Source organism: Xyrauchen texanus, chromosome 3 (assembly GCF_025860055.1).
Source record: "Xyrauchen texanus isolate HMW12.3.18 chromosome 3, RBS_HiC_50CHRs, whole genome shotgun sequence".
In the NCBI taxonomy this organism is placed as follows: Eukaryota; Metazoa; Chordata; class Actinopteri; order Cypriniformes; family Catostomidae; genus Xyrauchen; species Xyrauchen texanus.
The window spans coordinates 46,827,923-46,838,164 of NC_068278.1; the positions used below are offsets into that span (position 1 = coordinate 46,827,923).

Below are 10,242 nucleotides of genomic sequence, written 5' to 3' on the forward strand. Positions count from 1 at the left end.
ATTCCAGCACTTGGTTAACTTAATAATCCACATGGAGAGGCACAAAAAAATAAGGGAGAAATTCCAAAGTTCCTGAAGTCAAAAAATTTAAAAAGTATAAGAACATACAGGCATATAGCACAGGGGAAAAAACTTAGGCTGACTTCAAGAGAAGACTGAGCAAATAACAACTGAAAAGACTGGGTTTAAATACAAATGACAAAACTAGTGAACTAGGTCATTAATCAAACAGAGTGGAGACAGTTAAAAAGGTTCATTGCTCCCCCTAGTGGTCAACCAGGGAATTGTCAGGAGTCTCACAGGAAATTATCACTATAATATGTCTATACATACATGAATAGGAAAAGTTATGTGCCTATACAAAAACTGACATTTCATAATAAACTATCCCTGAAACAAATATTCACTGCAGTAAAACGTTTGATTGGTCAGATTACAGTTTAAAACTGTACCCTAACCCTAAAACTGTAATTTTTTTTACCATTAATTATACAGGAAATCATACTTTTTACATCTAAAAAATTTAATTTTTACATAATTTTATTTTATTATATACAATATTTTACTGTATATGTTACAATTAATATTCATTAATCAATTAACATTTTATTTCTGTAGCATTTTTATAGTCTTTTACCATTAAAATTACAGACATTTTTTGCAACAACTAGTTTTATTCACTTTCATACAAATCATGACTACGATGGCTGATTATGACTGCAAAAGCACTTAATTTTGGCTCTATTACTCACCCACTATAATATGATATGATATTGATACACGTTTGCTCTAACACATAATTAAAAAAATTATCAATTATAATTTATAAATCATATACAATATTAAGATAATATTGGTTAGGTTTAAGTTAAAGTTTTACAGCAAAAAATGTAATGAAGCATGTAATTTCATTTGGCAAATATGCTGCTACAGTCACGTAATATTCATGAGTCCAGGCTGTTATAATTTGTTGTATGCCCCCCTGGACCTGTGAGCCCCTAGAATCGTTAACACCTTTTACCCCATTAGCTAGGGCCCTGTTGGCATTACTATATCATCATAGTAAAATCCTGGAATCCACTAAAAAAAGTTCCCCTTCTGTCACTCACTCGACGTTGTGTCGATTGTAGTTACACAAGGGATCTTTCTTGAGAGCCTCACATACCTCTGGATTTGAGAAAAGGCCAATGAGAAATTGGCAGACAGAATTTGCATGTCCTGGACATACGGGTATAAAGTGAAGCGGACGTGCGTCTGTCCGTCAGATTTTGTCTTTGGAGCCGAGTGGTTGTGCAGCAGCAAGCTACCTTTCACTACTGCTCCACTCACCTCTGTCAGAGCATTGCTGTTGGATCTACATTGCGTTTCCAGCGGCTTTCTCCTTCTCTGCACGTTGTGCAGTCCACGCCCCTGGGCGCTTCGTCAGCGCTTCTGTAAAGAGCTTTATAAGCTTTATATTTTCCCCTCTAAAAGATAGTATTTTCATACAGTAAAACAGCAATACACAGCAGGCGTTGAACGTCCTTTTCAGGATACGTCTTTATAAAGATGCCCTTCCGCCTCTGTGTAGTTCCTGGATGCGGTCGATATCTCTCCAAATCCGACGGTCATAGACGCTGCCTCGTGTGTCTGGGCCGCGATCACACCGAGGCAGCGTTTGTGGGTAGTACTCACTGCGAGAATATGACCATGACAACGTTGCAGTCACGGCTTTCATTACTGGAAGTGAATGTCGCTCCCCGCGTCACTCTTTCTTCCCATGGGATTGAGGACGACCCGGTTGGCGATGGAGGTGATTTGGGGATGGCAGTGGGCTCGGTTTCGCCGGGTACGTCCCCACGAACCACCCGCTCCCAGCATGCTCGCTTGCTTCCGTCCGGGTTAGAGGTGAGGGTGGTTTGCTTCACAGCCAGTATCATGATTAGTACTTCGGGTAAGGGCACCGCTCTCAGCCACGGTACCTTTCGTCCCGGAGGTGACAAACTGACGAGAGGGTAGGGCACCATTTACTACCCGGAACCGAACTCTTCGCTCGTCAGTTCTCACATCCCTTGACGGTGGAGCGGCCCACGGGTACACGGAGGTCCCCCAGGTGGATAGAGCGGTTGTGATCCACCTGTGCCCCGAGAACGGCGCCACCTGGCTGGATTGTCCGGTAATCCCCTCCAAGGCCTGTAGTACGATGTTGTCGCTGAACTCGAAAGCCTACAGCACCACTGGTCAGGCCACATCCGCCCTGCATGCCATGGCACCCTGCAAGTTCACCAAGCCAAGGCACTTAAAGATCTGCACTTGGGTAGTCCTGACCCTGAGGTGCTGCAGGAACTGTGCTCTGCCACCGACCTCCCTCTCAGAGTGACGAAGGTCAGAGCCTGGGCACTCGGGCAGGCGATGGCCACCCTAGTGGTCCAGGAATGTCACCTATGGCTAATCCTGGTAGAGATGCATGACATTGACAAAGCCCGCTTTCTCAACGCCCCCGTCTCCCTGCTTGGTCTCTTCGGTGACACTGTCGATGACTTTGCCCAGCAGTTTTCGGTGGTAAAGAGGCAGATGGAAGAGATTTCTCACATCATGCCGCAGCGCCACCCCAGTGCAGCCCATGCCCTGTCTGCCCACCAAGGGCGTCCCCTGCAGCTTCATCCAAACAACAGGCAGCTCCGCCTCAACCCGGGCCAGCTCTCAGCCAGCATCGAGCGCCCCGCAGGCAGCGTACGCCCCCCGTATCCAGGACCCCCTCTAGGACCCGGAAGGCTCCTAAGCGTTCCTGAGATGGAAGACCCAGGCAGTCAGATGTTCTCTCCGGAGTTGGTACCAAGACCACTCCATCCCCAGGGGGAGGGCTGGGAGGAAAATAAATTATGTCTGCCAGTTTCTCATTGGCCTCCAGAGGTACGCGAGACTCTCAAGAAAGACCCCTTGTGTCACTACAATCGACACAACATCTCGTTCCCGCCATCAGGGAACGGAGGTTACAAGAGTAACCATGACGTTTTCAATCATACCCCCGGAATGTCTTAAGAATTACATTCTTTTTTTTTTTGTGATTACCAAAAATAGCATGTTTTTTATCGTAAACACATGCTAATAACTTCCCCTGTCAACATAGCAAATGGAAAGCAAGTACTAGATGACAATATCCAGACACATATGTTTTAGTAATTTGTAAATAGCTCATTAATGGGATGCAGCTAAAAGCCTTGTGTATAATTAGTGAGAGGTCCTGAACTGTCACATCATTCAAGATCAATCAACACACTGAATGTTCCACACTGGTATCTCATCCTTGGTTTAATTTTCCTGTCATGGCTTTTGAGGCAAGATAAAGGAGGTCTGATGATAATTGAGTTTAAACTGGACATTATCAGCTTCATGAGCATCAAAACAAGGTGTAATTAGTATCATATATTGCAGTGGACACTAGATTTTGGCCTAAAGTGATATCCTTGTACATACTGTTAAAAGAAATATTATATATTTTTTTTCATGTTTTCATAATTTTTCGAAAAATCTTATATACCTTATATATTAAATGTTTGGATTCATGGAGTTCACACAAACAGTTTCTTCAAAATATTCATTTTATTTACACCTGTGTGCACTTGTATATGGCAAATACATTGTTTTTACAATGGCAACTGGCGATTTGCTAATTACCAAAGCTTACTTCACATCTCAAACAAATTGTCATTTTTTTAAGACCCCAACCCCCCAAAAAAGAACTCAGTATATCTGCACAGTCTCAAGATGAGCCTGTGTGGTCATTAGTTTCCAGTCAGCTTCCCATGAATGTGGATCTGTTTGACACATGTAAACTATGGGACTTTTAGCTTCTGGTTTTCAAGGGAAAATTACATTTAAGAATTGCTCCCATGCCCACTCTCTAAACAGCAAGCTCTGGACAGACTGTGGCTAAATATATCTTGTTAAGGACATGGAGTGTCTGGGTGCAAGGATCAACAAACTAAATATATACAAAGCCTAACGAGAAGTCAGTGCTTGTAAAGTGATTGATGAAAACATTGTAAAGATTGAGTGCATTTACATGAAAACTATCAAAAATCTGATTATTCAAAAAATCTGAATGCAAGAAAACCACATTTACATAAGATTTTAAATCATTGGGTTATTCTCTGATTTAAATGTCAAAGCATAAACTTGTGCTTGTAAATGCACTCATTGCAAGAAAAAATCTTGAAGTATTACCATAATTTTCACATACAAGTTTTCACATTTACAACATTTTCACAGGAGATTGAACACCATTCAGAGCAAGTCTAAGAAAAGGCAAAACATACTGTTGCATAAGGTCAATGCATATATATTTGTCCAAAATCAGACACAGAGTAAAAGATCTAAATAAATGACAGTTTTAAATAACTATACACTAAACTTAAAAATTACAATGCTATCATATTGTGAATCATATACATATCAATGTCCCTGCTGATTCCCACCCTTCTTTACAACACATAGTAGATACCAAAGTATAAATTATTACAATTATAATTTGAATACATTTTTCATAAATTTTTATTTTTTTATTTTTTGCACAATCATGTCATGTATTCAGTATAGTGTATGTAATCATTGCACAGTGTTGCTATACAAAGGCAAAAATAATAAATTAATCAATAAATAAACTTTATGTTAAATCCAAGCAGCAGAACACCTTATATTTCAACAACACAATGTTCAGTAATGTAAAGTATGTTTCAGGCATGGGAATAAACCTTGCAGATACAATCAGGCATGGTGATGACTGAAAAGTCTTGTGAAGTATATCTAAGGGTTGATATGACCTTGGAAGACAATTTCCATACATCCTCTTGCCCTAACAGTGATAAGGGTCCAAAAGGGGATCTGTTCCCCTCAGGATGAAAAGGTTGCATGGGAGCAAGTCTTTGAGAGGACAGTGTCAGTAAATCAGTGGGGGGTAAATGATGTGTCTTTGCCTTTGGATAGATTACAGTCAGAAAATTAATATGATTGAAATTGCCAAACTACCCTCTCATTCCCAGGTTCTGTGAACCACAAACATGTTTCTCTGTCCTGACTCCTCCTTATCATGGCCCTGCTGAGGGGTAGGGAGTGCTTCGTGCACGGCACGTTGAGCAGGAGGGGGCTAATATCCCCTCAATACCCCTTGTCTTGTATTTCTGTCACCAATGGAATAAGGCAGACCAACCAAGCAGTAGAAGCAGATTGAATCCTCTGTCAATGCCCCATTCACATATTTCAGCAGTGGTGCAAGTAGTCCGTGAATGACATGCAGATTTCTGAGTTAATTCCATGCTTGAATGCAGACAATGATATTGTCTTTGTATTGAATAGAAAGGCTTAAGGCAACTCAACATTTATAAATTAATTATTGAAGAGTCGTTTTACGTTTGTCTTTTTGTTGCTTGATCTTGGCACTAAGACAAAAAGAGTGTCCACGTACTACTTTTGCAGTAGTGACTGCTAACTGTAAAAATCCAGATTAGTAGTTGTTTTAATACAGATACAGAAATACAGACCAGTCCATTCTGGTCTGTTTTACTCTATCCCCTTTTCACAAGACTTTCCAGATAATGTTTTTTCTTTAAGTTGGACAGTTCCTAACAAATGCATTTAGTGAGGCAGGAAACACTGTATTGACGTGGCTGAGTCATGACAGATACGATACTGTGCTTTGTGAAAACTGGAAACAGCCAGTTTCACAAGCTTCTTGTCTATGGCAGGGTCAGTGAAATGACCCTATGGTGCTTGAGTTCACAAACCCTCTCCTCTGAGCTGCCATCTCTATGAAACACCCACTTAGCAAGGACTTTGCTGACGCAAATGATATGGCCAAGTATGTCACGAGTTTGAGTTGATACAATCTCTAACTTAAACTACAGTCTTTACTGATAAGAACAGCTCATTTATCCTGGCTGATCTTGAGGCATGTCTGTGGTTTAATTAGTGGCTTATGTTCCACCCAATCCCTGTTCAGCTGGAATGAAATCTTCTCTATTTCCAAAAAAGCTTGCATTGTGTCACATAGTCCTCTGCTGCAACACCTTTGTGTAACTTTGAATCAAATACAGGCTGATTTCATAATTGATTTCATGACTCCTGATAGCGCTTTAAGGTTGGGAGTAAAAGCTCATCCACTGCCGTTTGGAAGAAACTTGGTATGTAGGCCATAGTTGTGGCTGGTTCTGAGACAATTAATGTCTTTTAGTCTCCTTCCAATCCAATTCCTAAGCTTTGGCCCAGCTTCACCCTATTTCCCTGTGTCCATTCAATTCTATCTGCATCCACACTCTGCTACCACCATACCTTCAAATTTATACTGATATGTAACCACACCTGCATCATCTAGGTAAAGTAAAGAGATGGGATCTAGTTTAGTAGGTACGCAACAAGCCTTGGACACTCTCTGTGGACTTTTCAGGCTGACCAGAGTTTGTACAATAGCATGTTTTGTTGGTGTAACGTGTTTGGTCATAGGGTAAGTGCACATCCCTGTACACTCAAAGGCTTCGTATCCAGGGGGTGCCAAGATCCAGCTGTCCCAGCCAATGTCTTTGAAGTCAACATAGAGGGAATTCTTTTTACACTGGTTGCCTTTGGCATTGCGTCGGATTCTAGATGCTGTGTCATAGATGAGGTTGGAGCGCATCTGTAGGAGAGCTTCGTCACTTGGCTCCTCCTCCTCATTGCCATCTTTTTGTCCTGTAAGCCCTAGGCCCTCCCAAAGACCAGTCAGCTCCTGCTCAAGGTTGTCCTGAAAGCCCCTCCCAGTGGTCTCATGCTGGATCAGCTCATTCAGCTCACGTTTGTCTCCACGGTGATCTATGCTCTGGTCATCAGAGAAGACAATCATTAAGGGGTTGTGCTTATCCTCCAGACTTGTGTCAATGTCCATGCCCCCTCCTATGGATTTGCCACTATCCTCACCTTCGGATACTGCAGCACTCTGAGAATTCAAACTGGATATATGGACCTCCAGCCTGTGCGTGGTGCCATAGTCTGATTTTCTCCAACGGTGCACTGCTGCTGTCATGTCGAAAGTTTCCCATCCATTATCTGTTCCGTACACCTGTCGAGATGCCAACTCCACTAGTTCAGTTTCACCCTCTTGTTTGGGTTTCCCTCCTCCCTCAATATCGTCCCCTCTTATTTGCTGACTGTTGTTAGTTTCTTGCTGTTTCACTTCATATATTGTCACTTTTCTGTCAACACCAGCGTATTTGTGGCGGTCTGTTTGGACCAGAGTGTAAAGTCGGAGCTCAGCTGCGGTGACTTTCTCGTGGTATGGGATGGACACGTTGAAGAGAAGTGGGTGTTTTCTCACCTCACCAGGTCCCACGTTGCATGGGGAGGAGTCTGAAAGAAAATACCACAGAAACAAAGATTTTGAATTATAAGTTTTATTAAAATCAACAAATTTAAAGATATTTTTATTTTAACATAGATTTCTATCTTACAATGTTACAATACAATCTACAATCTACTGCTGAGATAACTGAAATGAAAGTATTGTGAAATAGGGTTAAAGTGAGGTCAAACATTTACTTTTTGCATTTTGGACAATATTAAGGTTAACATATCATATTTTTTTTTATTTAAAATTAAAATAAGATAATTATTTTTTGCATTGTTTAACATGAAGATATATCATGTTAAACATAAACATATCAGATAATTATTGAGTTATTAAATTACTTGAAACATCGTTATTCCATGTATATACCAAAACACACAGTATAAAATAATTAATTGATTGCTTTTACAAGAAGTAACACAAATTTTGATAATACAAAATTTAAATGCTCCTAGTGGATAAGTAATAACCCATTTACCTTCGTTTTTAAAGCTGCGTACAATGTTTGCAGTAGGCATGGCGGTCCGGTCATTGGCGAAGCGGTTGTAGAGCTCCAGCATGTACTCGGGGGGCTCTACGCGAGTGGCCCCCAGATGCGTAGGGGCACCGGGACCTGACAGGTTGAAGGTGCGTAGAAACTGCCCCTTCAGGGTTTCCAGCAAGCTCTGCATGTCCACCTCACTGTTCTGCTCTAGGAGTGAGGGGTCCACCACCCCTCCATGCCCATCATCCAGCCCGGGAGCAGTTCGAAGCTTCTCCGGGGAGCTGATAGGGTTACTTTGTGCAAAAAAAGGCCCCCCAAACATTAGGAGGAAGGCAAGTAAAACAGATGTGGTGGATGACCACATTATCCAGAAATTACAAACCCTTCTGCCAGCCATGATATAAGGCAAATGGGATGTGTATTGGTACAGTCCAATGTGGTTAGAGTTTCATAGGAACTGGTACCTATAGATCCAGTGACAAAAGCACTAGATTTTGTTTCGAAGCTTTCGGAAGTACTCAAACCTTGCTTATCCAGAATGTCAGTAGTCGCACCAGTGAAGAAAGTAGGAAAGTAGAACCGTAGTGTTGAGGTTTGGAGATTGCTGCTTAGATCTATATGTCGCTGCACACTGGTCACTGCATTAGAACTTCTCTATTCCTGAACTCTGAGCATTTATCCCTTCTCACCTTTTGATGTCAGAAAAGTTTTGGCTTGAGGGTGGTATCACTACGTGAAATAAATGTCCCTCTGTGGCATCTCTTTTCAAATGATTATTCCTCTCTCTCTCTCTCTCTCTCTCTCTCACTCTCCACTTTCTCTCTCTGTCTGTTATCTACAAAATAGGAAGCTCTGCGTGTTTAGTGTTCATAGTGTCCTAGTGCGTGTGTGTGTGTGTGTGTGCACTGTTATCTGCTTTCTTTTCCTTAATGAGGATTTTGTAAACATCGCTCTGATACGTGCAGAGGCCCTTTCCTTGTTAGGGTGGGTATTTTTTGTTTGGGTGGGTGAGCCAGGGAAGATTTTGGGTCTAGTGTTTATTTGTTTTTCCTATGATTTGCTTTGAGCATTGGGACTTAAGTTCATTGACCATTTCTTTTTGACAAGCGTTTGAAGAGTGCTTCCTCATCTTTGAATAAGAGAGGATAAATATCTGTCGTGACAGAAATTGAAATGAAATGAGGTGTGAGAGGTTGCAGGATAGACAGAAAGCAGCCGTCATAACAACCGTTTGCCGTTACAGTGCTGTTATCTGAAAATCTGTGTATATCTCAGAGATGTTTGTATGCATTTTACAAGCATAAATTACTATGTAATGACTTTGCAGTACTTGCAGAAAATGAAATGCTTGCTTATGGGAGACAATTGGGAACAAACACAACCTGTGGACATGCCATTGTAACTCACAATATGATTATTATGACTTTAAGACATTACAGCTTCTTTTTTGTAAGCGCTAAATTTTCTGAAAAGCTGCTTTGAAATGATATGTGTTGTACAAAGTGCTATACAAATAAAAATTACTTGACAATTCTGATGTTAACAAAACACACTACTTAAAAGTTCTTAAATGTAAAAATGTGCTTGTATTTCCACTTGCTTCTCATGCTAAGCATCTTATCATCTGCTGGGTGTGCAGCTGAGTGCCTGGTAAAGAGCTTCCATGCTCACAGGCCAAACAAACAGCTCATTCGGAAGTGCAGTGGGAACTCTTATCACCCCACACTGAGGGGCTGACAAAACTCTCTGGCCAATGGAAAACCTCTCCAGAGGCAAAGGATGTCAAGTACCCAATAGAGTGGCTTCATACTGTTGCACATCAATGTCTATCAGAAAAGATGATTGATTTGAATACAAATGTAGAGATATTTTGATCATTTGGTGTAAGCCCAATGATTAAAAAAACAAAAACTAATTAATTGGACTCAGGACAATAACCAGGTCTTCCGAAATTGAGGGACAAATCTGAAAGAAGAGGAAATATAAATGAATGATATGAACAAAAGCCTGTATTTGACTGTACAAACATACTACTATTCAGCCATACCCTGCAGAAGGGTAGGCTAATGTAACGGTAGCCAGCTGGTAGGTAGCGATGCAGTGTGTAAACCTGGCCTCAAGACGTGCACAAGCAACTGACACTAGAGCATGTAACCTTTAGCCTCCTTGCTAGCGTGCCTGCTTGGAGTGGGTCGAGCAAGACTGGTTACAATTCTGCTGTGACCCAGATGGGAGTGAGGTTTAGGGGGGTGAGTGATGGTAGCCAGCTGGTAGGTAGCTGTGCATTGTGTAAAACTCACTCCCCTTGCCTCAAGAGGTGCACTAGTGACTGATGCTAGAGGCTGTAGCCTCCTTGTTAGTGCACATGCCTCCCATACTGGAAACGGCGGTCCTAATTCCGCTT

General features: G+C 41.6%; 1 protein-coding gene across 1 annotated transcript; it reads right to left on the bottom strand.

Annotated features, from left to right (window-relative positions):
• Window positions 1-3,595: 3,595 nt before the first annotated feature.
• On the bottom strand, window positions 3,596-8,681 carry LOC127628990 (bone morphogenetic protein 10-like). Its single transcript, XM_052105998.1, has 2 exons — window positions 7,833-8,681; window positions 3,596-7,356 (listed from the first exon to the last, which is right to left on the bottom strand). Exons 1-2 carry the CDS (start codon window positions 8,233-8,235, stop codon window positions 6,275-6,277), a joined length of 1,485 nt encoding a protein of 494 aa, XP_051961958.1. The 5' UTR covers window positions 8,236-8,681; the 3' UTR covers window positions 3,596-6,274.
• Window positions 8,682-10,242: the final 1,561 nt, after the last annotated feature.

Bases quoted from the DNA above. Each gene is read 5' to 3' on its own strand.
- LOC127628990 (XM_052105998.1), bottom strand. From the start codon at position 8,235: ATGGCTGGCAGAAGGGTTTGTAATTTCTGGATAATGTGGTCATCCACC. The intron at 7,357-7,832 runs GTAAATGGGTTA...ATTTTCTTTCAG, and splicing joins ACGCAGCTTTAAAAACGAAG to ACTCCTCCCCATGCAACGTG.